The 17,603-nt window shown below is 34.4% G+C and overlaps 3 protein-coding genes across 4 annotated transcripts in view; 1 reads left to right on the forward strand and 2 right to left on the reverse strand.

Moving 5' to 3' along the window:
- Nucleotides 1-7,487, reverse strand: part of LOC134839258 (sushi domain-containing protein 2-like) — a 49,172-nt gene extending 41,685 nt beyond the window's left edge. The window contains exon 1 of the mRNA XM_063854791.1: nt 7,372-7,487. Coding sequence (XP_063710861.1) covers nt 7,372-7,397 — 26 coding nt within the window. The 5' untranslated portion in view covers nt 7,398-7,487. The remainder of the gene's footprint in view (nt 1-7,371) is intronic.
- The window catches only part of LOC134840219 (kinesin-like protein KIF9), a 510,307-nt gene that overhangs the window by 142,830 nt on the left and 349,874 nt on the right, over nt 1-17,603 (reverse strand). The gene's annotated exons all lie outside the window — the stretch shown is intronic.
- LOC134839351 (uncharacterized) lies at nt 6,154-10,797 on the forward strand. The gene is made up of 5 exons (XM_063854908.1): nt 6,154-6,778; nt 7,400-7,580; nt 8,366-8,528; nt 9,486-9,691; nt 10,270-10,797. Exons 1-5 carry the CDS (start codon nt 6,506-6,508, stop codon nt 10,446-10,448), a joined length of 1,002 nt encoding a protein of 333 aa, XP_063710978.1. The 5' UTR covers nt 6,154-6,505; the 3' UTR covers nt 10,449-10,797.

Raw genomic sequence — 17,603 nt, forward strand, 5'->3', positions numbered from 1 at the left:
TTTTTTTTGTGGCTCAGCAGTAAGACAGCTTTTGATGTCTTTTTCATAGAAACAACCTAGTGTTGAAAAATTATAGTTGGAGAGATTTGCCATTTTGAACTAATTGTTACTATTTTTCCGAAAGATTTCTTCGAACTAAAGTTTTTTCGGAGTCTCTTGTGTCGTAAATATTGTTCCATTTTTCATATTTGGTTTTGTGGTTGACTATTTATCATCTTGTAAGATCTTGTAAGTTCACTTTTGGTTTATCATTGCGTAAGAAAATTGTATTTAGTGAAGTTTTTTAATTTTTGCAAATAATTTTTGATTGAAATTGTTGAAAAATGTTTCTGGGTTATTTTGCTGGTAGAAGCTTACCCATTTAGTTTTTGACAGATTTGATTTGCGTAAAGAGAAAATGGCCCACTTCACACAACTTTTGCATGCAAAAGCTAACATTTCGGACAAAACGTCTGTCTCAAGGTCGCCTGAGAAATCTAACTTGCATGCGAAAATTGCTCGAATCGGCAGATTGCGTCATATAGTTAATGCTAATTTGCTGGCAATATGGGTGACATCGAGCAACTTCACAAAAAAATGGTTGTTCCAAGTTAGTTGGATTTTTTATATGTTCTCTACACGCTTTTACGCCTGAAATGTAATAAAAATTGATTTCAGACGTCAAAATGAGCACTTTTTTCAGTTGATTAACTTCACTCAGATTCGTTGACCTAAAAGGATATTGCCTACAACATGGCATTTGGAAATTCTGTCGGTTCCAACATTTTGCAATTTCTAGTTCATGTCGAACTGTTGGCAATATCTTTTTCGGTAAAAGACCCTGAACGAATTATTTAACCTAAAAAATAAATTCTTGACTGATTAAGAAGCATATTGTCACCGGTAGTGTCAATAAATTGTCTTCAATTATAATTTAACTGTTCCTGTTACTATTACTGTCACGATTTGAGATGTATGGAAGGAAAATCTTGTGATATGGAAACCAATAGTCAGTTGGATTTCTGATCAGTCAAAAAACAGATTGAACAGTTCAGCTGCGAGGTCAAAATTAGCCACGGACGAGACAGAAGTGGGACGGAAACAACAACAGAACAGCCGAATACGTAGCAAACGATTACAATCAGTGAAATACTAATCACAAACATGCTGGGGAGAGCAAACAGAAGATGAGAAGATGAGCGACAGATCCACAGAAACTGATATTGTAGGATACAAGAAGTGAGAAAAAGGTTCACGAAAACGAAGCAACGAAAGCAGATGATACCGCACCCGAAACTGAAGATGGAGGCTCAAAAACGACCAGAAGGCATCTGGCAGAGGCTGAAACCTCCGAAAGAGGCTCAAAATTGACAGGGAAAACTTTGCGATATCGGATCTGTTAAAGAAATTAAGTTTAAAATCAAAATTGCTCGACTTAACCGTGTCAGGCAAGCACGTTCGGTGGGAAAGTTTGGGTAAGAGTTTTGCAGCAACAGAGAGAAGAAAAACACAGCAAGAAGATCACCTGCGCAGCTGGCACGGCAAAAAGACTAAACTGAACGATAAACCAACGACTGGGGTGCAGTAGAAAACATGAAATCCGACCTGGGAGAGCTTCTGTTCATCAAATTAAAATAGGGTTAGCCGGTTGTTGAGGAAGTAGCACAACTAGTCTTAAGAAATATATACTCATTTCTTCAAGCTTTTTGGTGTGATGTGGTGTGATGAAAGAGTATAAAGAAAACCTAAAATTAGACATATTCGACTTTCTTTGTAAAATAAGCTGATCGAGCGACAGTTTTGTCGAAAACTGACAAGGAAAAAAATTTCAACTGAAAATCGCTCTAAAAAATTTACTTACGTGATAATAAACTATTGTTTCATCCTTCTATAATAAGCCTGCTCGCTTGCTTGACTCGCTCGAAATCAGACTAAATCTCATAAGTTTCAAACCAATTTTCTCGACAATAGGACAACTTTTTGATTGTTTGTGGAAAATATTCAAAACAAAATAAGCTTGCTTGTTCACTTTATTCGCTCAAAATTAGACCAAATAATCAAAACTTTCAAACCGGTTTTTCTCGACACGAAGCTTAACTGTCGTTCGAATCACGGTTGAAAAAGCTTTAACTTTGTATATCACTCGACCCATCCCGTTGATAGAACCCGATTTGCGTGGGAAACAATAAAAAAGAAAATTAAAACACTACCGAATACAACACCCGAATACAAAGTTCCTCCCCATTTTCAATGGTCGGATTAACAATCGCTTATGTGTTAGCAACGATTTCAAACCAATCGTTAATGGGAATGTCGCCGTTTAAAGCTTAACTTCGCCCACTTAAGTCCACTTTTATACTTCTCTAGCAATTTTGGACCAATTTCACCTGATTATCTTTTTTCGCGACATCCAAATCAGTGGGTCTCCTTTTTTCCTCCTGTTTCACTTTTGCTTTTTTCGTCTGGGAACTTATTAACCATTAGTCTTAGTATCTTGCATATCACGAGCGCGATATAAGGACCCTAATACCGTGCTCGTGATATGCAAGATACTAAGACTAATGGTTAATAAGTTCCCAGACGAAAAAAGCAAAAGTGAAACAGGAGGAAAAAAAGGAGACCAACCGACTTGGTTGTCGCAAAAAAAGATAATCAGGTAAAATTGGTCCAAAAATTGTGGACTCCTCTGGTGCAGGGATTCTTGGAACCTCAACTCACACGATGACATTGCAAGAACCAAAACAAACTACTGGTTACGAATAACTACAATTTGGCAGAAACAATGGGGCGACAGTTTCATCATAATTCGGAAACGGACGTATTAGTTAACCGAAGGAGTTGGTTCGAGTCCATCGAGGAAATGTTTTCGTATAAAATGGGTTTGAACGAGCCCAAATCTTAGTCATTGATTAGTCAAGAAAGGGGATGAACGAGCTCAATTTTGTTAACATCGGGCTTCTAATTCGGCGCAATTCTGTTAAATATTTTCATGACAAAAATTCAGCCCCTTTTCATTGAGTTTTTATGTGAAAGTTTCGACCCGGGAACGTAACGGGCCACAGATCAGAAAAGCGGGGTATCAAATCCCAGAACTTTTGCATCAAATTGTTTCTGAAATGGGATTGAAAGAGCCCAATTGTTTGTAGGATTGATCACCTAGTTTTCAATGAAAATTAAAACCAACGACGTCCAACTATTGGGTTCGTTCATCCCCTTTTGTACAAAAACTTCATCGTCGAAATCGAACTGACTCATTGAAGAACCAAGCTCTCTGTGCTACCTCTAATCTACCAATCCTTCAATTTACTATTCAGTTTAGTCTTTGCAAATTAAAATAAGGAAACTGAATGTGCCCATTTTGCTGAAACGTAGGCTCATTCAGCTCCTTAGCTGAATAAAAATTGGACACATTCAGCCCCATACTGGAAAAACGGGGACAAAAAAATAATCGGTGAAAAATTTACAGCGCAAGTTTTTGTCTTGGTTGCGGGATCCGCAGCCAAAAAAAAAATAAAGGACTGTGGACTCAACTATTCAGGTGCAAAACCAAAGAATCCAAATTTGCAAAGCACACACTAAGCCTTAAAACTCAGGGGGTTTTAATGATACATGATGGTGAAGATGAAAATTTTGGTACATTTTGGTAACATTTTACCCATAGAAACACGAGCAAAAGATCTAAAAACCTGACTTTAGATAGCGCAAGATACGAAAAAAAAAAAAAAAAAATATGGGGAAAATTAGTTTCCCAGTGCTGTTGCCCTGTGTGAAAAATTTTGATACCCAAGAGTTGTGCAATTTTTGTATATTGGAACATTTTGGTTGAAATTCATTTATTGAAAAAAAAAACACCTAGAATTTTCAGTTAAAATTATGTAAATAACTTATCTAATTTATTATTTATACAATTTTTAACACAGAGGCGAAGCTGAGCTTCGCACCACTTTCGATACGAAACAAGAAAGCCGCTAAGTCGAAAAAAAAATCGAAATTTCGAGAAAACAAGATCTATGGATAAGGCTAAATTTTGAGACAAAAACGAGCCTAGACAATAGAATGTGATACTAGCATCGAAAGAAAAGTTATCAATCGCTTACAAAGCCGGAAATACTCTAGCAGATGCCTTTAGGCCAACAAATTGTTTTTTTAAATATCAAGTCCCCACACCCTCATATAAACAAACAAACACACGCAAACTTCATTCACGCGTCGAATGAAACAATATGCGGCCTTTATGCCGATATAATTTTGGCCGAAACCTATTAGGCCAAAAAAAGGAAAGAAAAAGCTAAACTGAAAAACAAATTAAGGATTAAAACAAGTTATCAAGTTCCTCTCACCCACAAAACACATACACAGCACGTTAAACGACGCAAAACGACGCGTCTAAGCCAATGTAATATAGGCCAAAAACTATCAGGCCAAAAAAAATGAAAAAACATTTATTTAGACTAATAAGAAATTTTTAAGTCCTCCTCACCATCAAAACCTAGCTGTCAAACACAATTTTTTCCGCTATTTGAAAGTAAAAAAAATGCGTTCATTGAACCGATTTAATGTACGCCGAAACTTATCAAGTCAAAAAAAGCCGAAAAAATTGTTGTCCTGAAAAAATTGTTGTTGTTCTATTATGATTTTTAGTGTTTTGCGCGTTGAAGAGGAGATCATAAAAGTTTTGTTTCCCTTCAAACTACATGAAAATAGGGCAGTAAGCCGACATATAATAAGCCAAAGCCTATCAAGCCGGAAAAAAGGCAAAAAAAAAACAAAATTATATTTTAACAAATCGAGTTGGAAAAATCACATCCGACATAAAGAGCAACTTTTGAAAAGGAAGGATTCTTGATTCTTAAAATAACATAATCAACCATCTCAACCATGCGTAAAAATTGCAACCGAGAGTATGATAGGAGTATAGTTGGCAAAATGGACAAAAAATTTGAACAGAATAAAAACTTTATGCTGAAAAAAAATTCAAAAAACTTCTTGACTAGAAAAAAAATTGTAGGTCCCCTTTTCCCTCACCAACACAATCTTTTTTTCGATCCCCGAACGATGCAATACAAGGCCACTGGGTTGATATAAATAAATCCGAACCTTATTATTTGATAAAAAAAATACAAATGAAAAAAAGAAACTTTGACAAATCGAGTTGGTAAAATTACAACCAGTAATAAAAACAAATTTCGATTCCACAGTATTTTAAAAAGCTATAACTTTTATAACAATTTTTTACAGCAAAAAAAACGATTCTTAGATACAGCACCTAAGCTGACAAAACAAAAACAGACAAGAATTTGGCCGAGTTTTTTTGAACAGGGATTTTTGAACAGGGATTAAAAAAACAGGTCCTAGTCAGATTCAAACTTGAGACCTTTGGCTTACCAGGCGTATTCGTTACTTCCATATTTAGTGTGCAGGAGACAGTAAAAAAATGAAATGATTATAAACCAACGTACCACGAGCCTAGATGAGTCCTGTGGACAAAGTTGTTTACTGGAAAATAGTCTAGTACCCGATTGCAATACCCTTGCTTAACGCAAGGGTAAATATATCTAATTTATTTTTAGAGCACTTTCTAATTTAGTTTCTTGTTTCTTCATGACAGTATCTTTTTTTTCAGTTGGATAGGTTCTGCCACTAATTGTAATTATTATTTGGACATTTATCTAGTTTTCTGGTCCCCCGATTGATAATTTATAGGAATACATATTGGAAAAGGGCAGCCATTGTGAGACCAACTATTTTCAAGCGGTAAGATTTTGCTACGTATCGGATTCAAACCTGCAACCTTTCAATTTGGAGTCTCACACTCTTCCCTTTCAGCCACCGACGCTTAACAACCGGCAAACGCTAGCCAAACAAAGCAGAGAAGCGAGATGCTTTGAAATTTCCAAATTACAGATTTTGTTTATAACTAAAATGTCATCAAATGCTGTTTTATTTGCAAGTTACCTTGGAAAAAAAGTCATACTAGTACACTACGCTAAATGTCTGGCTAGAAACTCGAAAAAACTTTGAAGAATAATTCTTTTTTCTATTTTTTTGTTCTATTAAGGAATTTCTTTTCAAGAATTATTGACTTCTAAATAGTCTGTGCTACTCGCTCAAGCATCGGTTATCTTTGTTTGATTAGCAATTTAAATACTTGCATTTTATAATTCATAGCGTACAGTTATAAGTTAACTCCAATATAACTCCTAAATTCTTGTATGAGATTCCAATAAGTTAAGAACTTACTTGAGCGTTGTTCAATTTGATTCGTATCGTATTTTATATAGTTTTTTTTCACCTACGCATTTTCAGTGTGCTGAATTATTCGGTTTATTAACTAGAGCTGTATTGATTTTTCTATTTTCATCTTCATGATAACTGAAAGCTTACTTTTCATGGCCGCATAATTATACTGGTAACAAAACTGATTTTACCGCGTAATAGTTTCTTGCGTCAAATAAAAGTTGGTATCAAAAATTTTTAAGATAAGTAATTTTTTGATAAAACGAGTATTGTGAACACTGCGCAAACCATGTCTGTAGAAGTGCCTGTGATTGACTTTTCGCGCCTATCTACATCCAATAGCGAAGAGTGTCTCGATGTTGAATCCATAAAAACTATAGCGGATCAGGTGTTTTCTGCCCTAAAGGAAACCGGATTTTTGTACCTCAAAAACACGGGACTGGAAAAAGAGGAGGTTTTGAAGTCAAATGGGATCATGGAGCAGTTCTTCCTCCAGTCCAAAGATGTGAAGCAGAAATTTGCGAGAGGAAGTGAAATTCACAGGCACCATGGATGGATGGACGTTAGTTGTGTTTTCTCTCGAGCGCCTCCCTCAATTCTGGTTGCCAAATTTTTCCAAAGGGTCCCCCCTTTGTTATAACTCTACGGCATCAATTTTTGGCTGACCAACCTCAGAAATTTTCTGAAGGCGCCAAAATCACTACTTTTGAGGGGGGAGCGCGCAAAAAAACGCAATTTTTTAGTCAAAATTTTCCTCGAAGTGCCTAAGAACGCCTTTTGTGGACTGTTTTTCGAAAAATTTGCCTGTCGCGCAGAAACTTTTGGCAAAATAAGATCCTTTTAGTATTTCGGATAGCTCGGAAACTCACATTGATCGACCAAAAAAACGTTTCGCAACTTTTCGAAAACACGCCGCCCTCCTAGAAAAATTTCTGCGCACCCAACTGAACATAATGCAACGTTTATTTTTTATAAAATTCAAAAAGTATTTAAATTATTCAAAGGGTAGCAAAGTAAGCATCAACTTCGCAATTGATTCCCCTACTTTCATTCCAACAAATGATTTTTTAATTGCAAATTTTTCTTGTTTCCTTAAGGTATTTGTGATCGAAAGCTTCGGACGTACTCGCACAGCTACTGGTAACTAACTCTTACGTTTTCTTTTTTTGTTTCATCGCCATAGACTGAGTACCCTGACCCCACAAAACCAGCTGACTTGAAGGAGGGTTTCAATTGTGTCCCCATTGAGGTCACGAGTAACGAGGACATGCAATGGCCCAGCGATGACTTCCAGGAAATTGTCCTGCAGCTCTACAACAAGCTGAACAAAATTGCAACCAACATGTGCAGAGTGCTTGCTGTCGGTCAGTTTACATACGACTTTCCTGCTATTTTAGTTAAAAGATGGGATCAAGTTTATAATCTTGAAAAAAATTACCAGAAAAAAATTATTTCAAATTCATACAAACCCACACAAACCCAGGAGCCGATTTAGGGTGAGGTGCCCCCTATCTCAGGAATTCGGCCCACGCGTTTTTCTCAAATTTGATTAAGATTAGACAAAATGTGTGAACATAACAAAAGTTTCTAAGAATTTCACCAGAATTATTTTGATGCAATTTTTTCCGTGAAATTTTTAATCAAAATTTAACCCCAAAAATGGGTTATTCTGGCTTTTTAAAACTTACCAATAATTATGCTGAAACTACCAAGTTAATTGATCAGAAGAATTCTAAATTCTAAATACATCAAGAGAATTCTCTTACACACCTCAAGATTGTAGAATGGGAAAACTTTCAAAACTTTTGCGTAAATCTTTGGTTACGAATTTCTGGGGGAAAATGCATCATATTAAATTCGGTGAAATTCTAAGACACTTTTGTGCTCTTCACTATTTGTCTAATCTTAACCCGTTTTGAGAAATACGCGTTTAAAATTTCAACTATTTTATCGTTGTGTCCGGTTAATTCAAATCAGCATTGTACATACCGCCTCAGTCAAGGATTTTATACGAAAATTAGAGCCGGTTACCTTAGGAGCCCAACGGCGACTTTAAACCAAAATTCTCTAGTTTTAAGTTAATTTAATGTACAGAAATGTAATGTACAGAATGGAGTAATATGCTTGATGATGTGTGAAAACAATTTAGCATTTGGGAAGAATTTGGACTTCTTCACTCGTCATCATACCAAAATGGGTGCAGAGGGTAACCCCACACTGCTTAAATTTCTCTACTACTACCCGCTGAAGAAATCAGACCTGCTTAAAGTGGAAGAAGGTGCTCTGAGATGCTCCGAACACACTGACAAAACGTGAACACTTTTTCCTTATGTTTTAAAGTAGCTAAAAATGTTGTCAAAAATGAGTAACTAACTAAAATTGTAATTTGTCGATAGATAGGGAGACTCAAAAAATTCTACAGAACTGTAATGAGACGAAGTTAATACTTTCAATTGACATATTTGGACTACAGAGAAGCGAACAAACCAAAACATTCAATTATCAGCTTGGCTTGGTGTTTGATAATTTTAGATCACTGACTAATTAACATTTTAAAGTGTTTGTTGTTTTTGGGCCTAATTTTTTTTCTGTAAATGAAAAAACTATGCCAATAAAGTAAGCAGGCACTAATATTCTTGCGTTTTTGAATATAAACCATTTGAACGCGTTGAATTGATTAAAAAAGAAACATAGCCAACTAACAGTAATGAACGCAAGAAAAACTGAAAAAAAACTTACTTGTTTTTTCAAGAGGTTTTAACTTTTGAATTTCAAAGAAAAAAAATAGATGGCCTTAAAACTCTTTGAATTTGTAGAAAAACTTATGATGGACACTTTTTTGTTAAAATTAACCCAATTTGAGAAAACTGGATCAATACGTACAACTTTTATTTCGCTGGGGAATCTGATAATTTTATTTCCATTTTCGAAATCAGAAGTCGATCACGTTTTTCGTGACTTTTACGTTTTTACTGTTCGATAGTGGAGTTTGCCTTCCTTTTAACAATGTAAATGCACTGAACTTAAAAAAATCAAGTCAAACCGCGAAAAATTAAAACTGAGCTTGAACAAACTTCCTCAAAAAATACACAAAAATCAGCAGGACCTATATAAGAGTACTCACTCTGTTCATTACTCTTAACAAGATTTTGTTTAGAAATTTGTGTACTTCATTCATGCTATAATGGTGTCGTTTTTCTAACGAATTAAGCGAATGTATACATGCAAAAACAGTTAAGCCTTTATCAATCTACTGTTTTCCAAAACAGGACCTTCACTTTTCTCATCTCCGAGGACATCACAGGACTGCAAGTGATGAAGAGGAACGGGGAGTGGGTCAACTTGACCAAGGCAGAGGAGCCGAACTACATCCTGGTGAACATGGGGGAACTCATGAATAGGTGGAGTGACGATGAGTTGACAGCAGCCAATCACAGAGTAGTCTACAAGGATGTATATGGAGTCCAAGGAAGCGGTGAGCAACCAGCTATTTTAAATACTGTCGGTTCCGCCTTTTTTTCCTCAAAATACGTACTAAGGGATGCCAAAGGCATCGTAAGAGCAACTTCAAGGTTATTTGGCTAAAAACATATTTCATAGATGTCTTATATAAATACCAAGGAGAAAACGTTTTAGGCCCTGTTAAGAGGTTGAACTGATTGTGATTTTGTTTTACCATAGAAAGAAAGCCCAAAAAATGGACAGGAAACGATCCAATAAAAGCAAGAGGCACCCAATAAAAAGATTTAGAAATCACTCATAACTATAAGCTTGTTTCTTGTACACCTGCTCAAAGTTTACGTGGAAAAAAAATTGCGCGCGGTCAGACGACAGCATCTAGCGTTGTTTTTCTTTATCTCCTTCAAATGAGCGCAAAATTCACATGATTTAGGAAGAAAATACTCAATAATAAAATCAAATATATGATTCTGTACTTTCTTTGGTATCAGCACTTGCAAGGAATAGTATAGCGCCTTCGTACGGTGGAGTTGAGTTAATACTTTTTGAAGTTCAATGGTATAAAATCCAATTGGAACTGTTCTGATATTTTAGACGATGCCGAGGATCCCATTATGTGTCCCAAGAGACAATCAATGGCCTACTTTGTGGCCCCAGACATTGGCCAAATTGTGACGCCATTCCGAGAGAGCAGCCGCTATGCGCCAACATCAGTCGAAGACTTTTTCGCTGAAATTGTCAAGCAGCTTTATAAATGGGACAAGCAAAACTGATGGGATTTGAAAACTGAAATAACGAATTGCTAGAAACCGTAAACTAGAAATAAATTCAGTAGGCTACACTGTTTGGTAATATAATAGACGAAGTTTAGATATTCTTCACCTAAAAACTATTGAACACAGACAGAAAAGAGTAACTAAATAAATTTGCCATCAAATTTTCTTCGAAATGCGTAAAATTTGATTTAAAGCTTTTTGAAATAAAATTATAAAATTAACAAGGCTAACAGGTTGCTGTGTAAGCAGCACAGTGTTCCGATCAGATTCGTAAACAACTAGAAAAAATTTTCAAACAAGCCTCGTTTCTTCTGCGTGAGAACTATACAAACGCGTAGAGCTTTAGTGAGTTACGCATAAAATACTAATTGCCTTCAAAAAACAAATAAACGAAAAATGAAAAAAAATTAAAAATTCCAACTTTTTCAAAAATTAAAATTTGTATGAAAAATTGTATGCCCGAGAAAGCATTTAATAAAGCTTCTTCCAAAACTGGTTTTATTTTTAGTTAAATTCAGTTTATTTTTAGCCTAAATGGAAAAAAAAATATTTATCACGAACGTTACTCGATCGCTTTACTTGCTCGAAATAGGACTAAAACTCTAACATAGGTCTCAACATAGGGGGAAAATTTTGGACACGACTGAAAAGACTTTAATATATATCACTCGACGCATTCCAATAATTACTTATGGTACCTCATTTTGCGTGGAAAACAAAAAAAACTAAAACACACCGGAATACAAAGTTCCTCAAATTTTTCAAATGATCGGAACAAAAACCGTGGAAACTTTTTTAAAGATTAACAGCAGCAGATTGCTCTTAAAGTAGCACAGAATCTGTAGACTAAAGCAATCAGTGCAAAAAAATTTTATGCATTTTTATTTGAAAATCAAATTGTTTCATTTTTTTGCCAGTTTCGGGGTACAAACAGGGAATTTGATTATGCTGAAAAGTGGCCTTCCACCCAATTTGGCATCCACTCACCTCATCAGTCTGAATAGGGTAAAATTTCTGACACAGAAGAAAAACAGAGCTTCGCAACAGCTGCAATGATACAACAAACTTAGCCACTAAAATGTTCGGAAAATATCACTGAACTAAAGTAAAACAGAAGAAAACAAGTAACCTTTTTTGAACGTCAAATGGCCTGTATCACCTTGAGAATTTCTCAATTTCAATAATATTTTCTGATAAACACTTGTTTCATAAAACTATCCCAAATACAAAAAACTGGATTTTTTTATCAGCTGATAAATCTTAAAATTCAATTCGACTTTCGAACATTAAAGTTATTCACATTTTCGTCATTCCAAATTTCTTAATTAGAGATCACTATTTGCCTCCCTTTTAGCAAGAAATTTGAATTGAACTTAGGAACTTAAAAGTCATCCCGCAATCAAGATCTCAATTTGATCAAATTGTCTGCACGGCAGATAAACTTAAAACAGAAATCACCTTTAATACGCTTTCAGGCTCTTTTTGGATGATCCCCCGCCGTTCCTTTTCTGCCCTTCAAATCTTCTCTTTAACTCAAACCACAATATCAACATATGCATCGAATTTGTTTCAAACGCAGTTGAAACGGTGGCGGGAAAATTTCTCCCGAGTATATAATATAGTTCCTACCTTCATTTCGAGAGATGTCAGAAAAAATTGAAATAAAAGTCCTTAGTGCGCAGAGAATGATGTACTTGGTTTTGGTTTTTTAGCTAAAAAAGACAAAAAAAAACAAAAACAATCACTGCTGAAAAAATTGCTTGATTTAACATAAGAAATTTTAATTCTCAATTTCATAAAAAAAGATTCCTAGTCAGCTCAATTTGGAACAAAATCTTTCATGTCGAATTTTTAGAGAAAATAAACTAAAACAAGCTGTGTACTTGGGCTAAATAAAAAGGAAAAAACGATTTCAAAAAATGACGATTTTGTTTGCGGTTAACAGTTTGTTGTTCCGAACATTGAAAATGAAAAGGAACTTTGTATTCGGGTGTTTTAGTTTTTTTTCTTTTTGTTTTCCACGCAAAATCAGGAAACACAAACAATCATCGGACTGGATTGAGTGATATATCATAATAAAGCCCTTACAGACGTGATTCAAACCACGTCGAACCACAAATTTGTGAACCAGTTTCAAGAAAAACCGGTTTGAACTTTTTGATTTTTCGTCTTATTTCGAGCGAATAAAGCGAGCGAGCAGTCTTATTATGGCTTAAAAGCTTATAATAGCTGAATTTAAAATGTAAAAACTTAGTTTTACTTGGGTAACGTTAGTTTAATTTGAGCATTTTAACGCCTTTTGGAATCATAAGGTTCGAAAATTCAAAAAACTGCAATAAACTTAAAAAGCTTTTTTTTCATTTTTTGTTCGTTTTTCTAATTTTTCTTGAAAAATTGTTTTTCAATTTGCTTATCATAGTATGGCTGTCGAATAAAACCGATTCCTAAATTTTGAACCCCAATTTTTTGTACCTAAAATACCTAATCCACGACGTCGAAAAAAAAACGATAATAATTTGAAATAACTTTGGGGTATCTTTTAAGACTATGTTCGGAACATCCTGTGCTACTTGCACAGTAACCGGTTATCCTTGTTTACATTTTTCTTCACTACATTACCGTATGTCTTGGCTCGAAAACAAAATTAAATATTCGAAGGACATGTTAAATTTTGAGAAAAACCAAATCAAAACAAGGATAGCCGGTTACTGTGCTTTTTGAAAGTTTTTGAATTCTAAGATGAAGCTGAAAACTCCAAAAACTAAGTTCATTAGAATAAATCTTAAATTTCAAGTCTTAAATTAAGCATAAATAAGCTAATACAAGCACGCTCACTCGCTCGAATTAAAACAAAACAATCAAATATTACAAACCGGTTTTTCTCGACACAGAGAAAACTTTTCAACATTTTTTTTCTGATATCATTCGAATCACGACTAAAGGGGCTTTCATATGATATATCAATCGACTCGATCATACGTTAACTTGTGATATCTGATTTTGCATTTTTTGCACGTTTTGTGATGAAATGATTTGGAGAAAACAGGAAACAAGGTACATTCGACAGTCACTGTACAAAGGCAAATCGAGTAAGGGTTTTTATCGAAAAAGGATAAAAAACAAAAATAAAAAAAAATCATTTTATCTGTCGTTCATTTTGTCTGTTTATATCATTTTTTGTTATTTCATGATCAGCTCAACGAAAAAGAGTTCAATTACCTTTCGATTTGAATTACTTAACTCAAAATATATATTTCAAGTTTCAAATCAAATAAAGTATAGATAAAATTCAATTTTCTTTAAGGAAACTGTTTGGTCAATTTTTTTTTGGTTTGAGGCAGTAGCAGAGTTAATGCTGCCCACAATTTTTCAGCTGCTGGACTCAAATCAACATTGCTTTAAATACTTGAGAATCCCAGCATTGAGCAGCCTTGTCTGTTGATACAGCTATTTTCGTGAATAACTTATCTCAAGATATGTGATTGAGAGGTAATTTTTAGTCGTCTACTCATACTAGCCCCAGCAGTTTCAAAAAGAAAAACTAGCCAACATACAAAAGGAAAAGGGTCAATGAAACCAATAAGACAAACGAAGAAAATGTGGAAATCGAGACAAGCGTAAAAAATCAATAGTAGCCTTTTTCGATATCTTCAAAGTTTTCCATCTTCAGCGGCCTCATCTCATTTTCTGTCGGCCAGTTTGCCATGCTGTGCTCTGAATCTCCGTTGTGTTCATCATGGATGCTATAGTAAAGTTTTTGAGGCCAGTGATTCTTGGTCGGTAGGTGCGAGCTCATATAAGAAAACAATTCTGAACATTCAAATAACTTAAAATGAGATATTTTTTTTGAAGATCGAATGGTGAAACTTTGAAGAGAAAAACATATTCAACCGACAACATATTCTTTGAAGATTGAATGGTGAAATTTTGAAGACAAAAAAAATTCAACAGACAAATGAAAAAAAATCGATGAAGTCAAGGAGACAAAAAAATGATTTTATCGATTTTTTTTTCATTTGTGTTGAATATGTTTTTTTCATCAAAGTTTCACCATTCGATCTTCAAAGAAAATTATCTCATCTTAAATTATTTGAATGTTCAGAATTGTTTTCTTATATGAACTCGCACCTCCCGACCAAGAATCACTTGCCTCAAAAACTTTACTATAGCATCCATGATGAACACAACGGAGATTCAGAGCGCAGCATGGCAAGCTAGCCGACAGAAAATGAGATGGGGCCGCTGAAGTTGGAAAATTTTGAAGATATCGAAAAAGACTACCATTGATTTTTTACGCTTGTCTCGATTTCCACATTTTCAATTTCCCCCACTTGGTACTATTTTGAGATATCCATTTTTGGCTGACGACCCCTAAAATTTTTCTAAAGGCGCCAATATATACTAATTTTGAGGGGGGAGCGCGCGCCGAAAACGTGATTTTTTGGTCAAAACTTTCCAAAAAGTTTCTAAAAATTCCTTTCGGCCTGTTTTTTCAAATTTTTGCTTGCGGCGCAGAACATTTGGCTAAAATAGGGTATAACTTAAGCACAAAAAAAACTATTATAACATTTTATTTGTAACTTACCTGTTCTTCAAAAATCACTGATTTGTCTTGATTACTAACAAATGCAATAAATTCAGCTCTTTCATTTGCAGACGTTTAGTTGAATTCTCTATCTTCCTGATTGGTTGTCTTCGCGCAACTGAGAAATAAACAGATCAAAAATTAAATTAAGAGAATGAGCCGAACTGAATAAAAGGTAACATGTCCTCCCTAGAGTATCTAGATACTGTAGAAATAAAATAACATAAGAATAAGATTCGTAAACAACTAGAAAAAATTTTCAAACAAGCCTCGTTTTTTCTGCGTGAGAACTATACAAACGCGTAGAGCTTTAGTGAGTTACGCATAAAATACTAATTGCCTTCAAAAAACAAATAAACGAAAAATGAAAAAAAATTAAAAATTCCAACTTTTTCAAAAATTAAAATTTGTATGAAAAATTGTATGCCCGAGAAAGCATTTAATAAAGCTTCTTCCAAAACTGGTTTTATTTTTAGTTAAATTCAGTTTATTTTTAGCCTAAATGGAAAAAAAAATATTTATCACGAACGTTACTCGATCGCTTTACTTGCTCGAAATAGGACTAAAACTCTAACATAGGTCTCAACATAGGGGGAAAATTTTGGACACGACTGAAAAGACTTTAATATATATCACTCGACGCATTCCAATAATTACTTATGGTACCTCATTTTGCGTGGAAAACAAAAAAAACTAAAACACACCGGAATACAAAGTTCCTCAAATTTTTCAAATGATCGGAACAAAAACCGTGGAAACTTTTTTAAAGATTAACAGCAGCAGATTGCTCTTAAAGTAGCACAGAATCTGTAGACTAAAGCAATCAGTGCAAAAAAATTTTATGCATTTTTATTTGAAAATCAAATTGTTTCATTTTTTTGCCAGTTTCGGGGTACAAACAGGGAATTTGATTATGCTGAAAAGTGGCCTTCCACCCAATTTGGCATCCACTCACCTCATCAGTCTGAATAGGGTAAAATTTCTGACACAGAAGAAAAACAGAGCTTCGCAACAGCTGCAATGATACAACAAACTTAGCCACTAAAATGTTCGGAAAATATCACTGAACTAAAGTAAAACAGAAGAAAACAAGTAACCTTTTTTGAACGTCAAATGGCCTGTATCACCTTGAGAATTTCTCAATTTCAATAATATTTTCTGATAAACACTTGTTTCATAAAACTATCCCAAATACAAAAAACTGGATTTTTTTATCAGCTGATAAATCTTAAAATTCAATTCGACTTTCGAACATGAAAGTTATTCACATTTTCGTCATTCCAAATTTCTTAATTAGAGATCACTATTTGCCTCTCTTTTAGCAAGAAATTTGAATTGAACTTAGGAACTTAAAAGTCATCCCGCAATCAAGATCTCAATTTGATCAAATTGTCTGCACGGCAGATAAACTTAAAACAGAAATCACCTTTAATACGCTTTCAGGCTCTTTTTGGATGATCCCCCGCCGTTCCTTTTCTGCCCTTCAAATCTTCTCTTTAACTCAAACCACAATATCAACATATGCATCGAATTTGTTTCAAACGCAGTTGAAACGGTGGCGGGAAAATTTCTCCCGAGTATATAATATAGTTCCTACCTTCATTTCGAGAGATGTCAGAAAAAATTGAAATAAAAGTCCTTAGTGCGCAGAGAATGATGTACTTGGTTTTGGTTTTTTAGCTAAAAAAGACAAAAAAAAACAAAAACAATCACTGCTGAAAAAATTGCTTGATTAAACATAAGAAATTTTAATTCTCAATTTCATAAAAAAAGATTCCTAGTCAGCTCAATTTGGAACAAAATCTTTCATGTCGAATTTTTAGAGAAAATAAACTAAAACAAGCTGTGTACTTGGGCTAAATAAAAAGGAAAAAACGATTTCAAAAAATGACGATTTTGTTTGCGGTTAACAGTTTGTTGTTCCGAACATTGAAAATGAAAAGGAACTTTGTATTCGGGTGTTTTAGTTTTTTTCTTTTTGTTTTCCACGCAAAATCAGGAAACACGAACAATCATCGGACTGGATTGAGTGATATATCATAATAAAGCCCTTACAGACGTGATTCAAACCACGTCGAACCACAAATTTGTGAACCAGTTTCAAGAAAAACCGGTTTGAACTTTTTGATTTTTCGTCTTATTTCGAGCGAATAAAGCGAGCGAGCAGTCTTATTATGGCTTAAAAGCTTATAATAGCTGAATTTAAAATGTAAAAACTTAGTTTTACTTGGTAACGTTAATTTAATTTGAGCATTTTAACGCCTTTTGGAATCATAAGGTTCGAAAATTCAAAAAACTGCAATAAACTCAAAAAGCTTTTTTTTCATTTTTTTTTCGTTTTTCTAATTTTTCTTGAAAAATTGTTTTTCAATTTGCTTATCATAGTATGGCTGTCGAATAAAACCGATTCCTAAATTTTGAACCCCAATTTTTTGTACCTAAAATACCTAATCCACGACGTCGAAAAAAAATGATAATAATTTGAAATAACTTTGGGGTATCTTTTAAGACTATGTTCGGAACATCCTGTGCTACTTGCACAGTAACCGGTTATCCTTGTTTACATT

The sequence above is a fragment of the Symsagittifera roscoffensis genome, chromosome 1 (genome assembly GCF_963678635.1).
Source record: "Symsagittifera roscoffensis chromosome 1, txSymRosc1.1, whole genome shotgun sequence".
Lineage (NCBI taxonomy): Eukaryota > Metazoa > Xenacoelomorpha > Acoela > Convolutidae > Symsagittifera > Symsagittifera roscoffensis.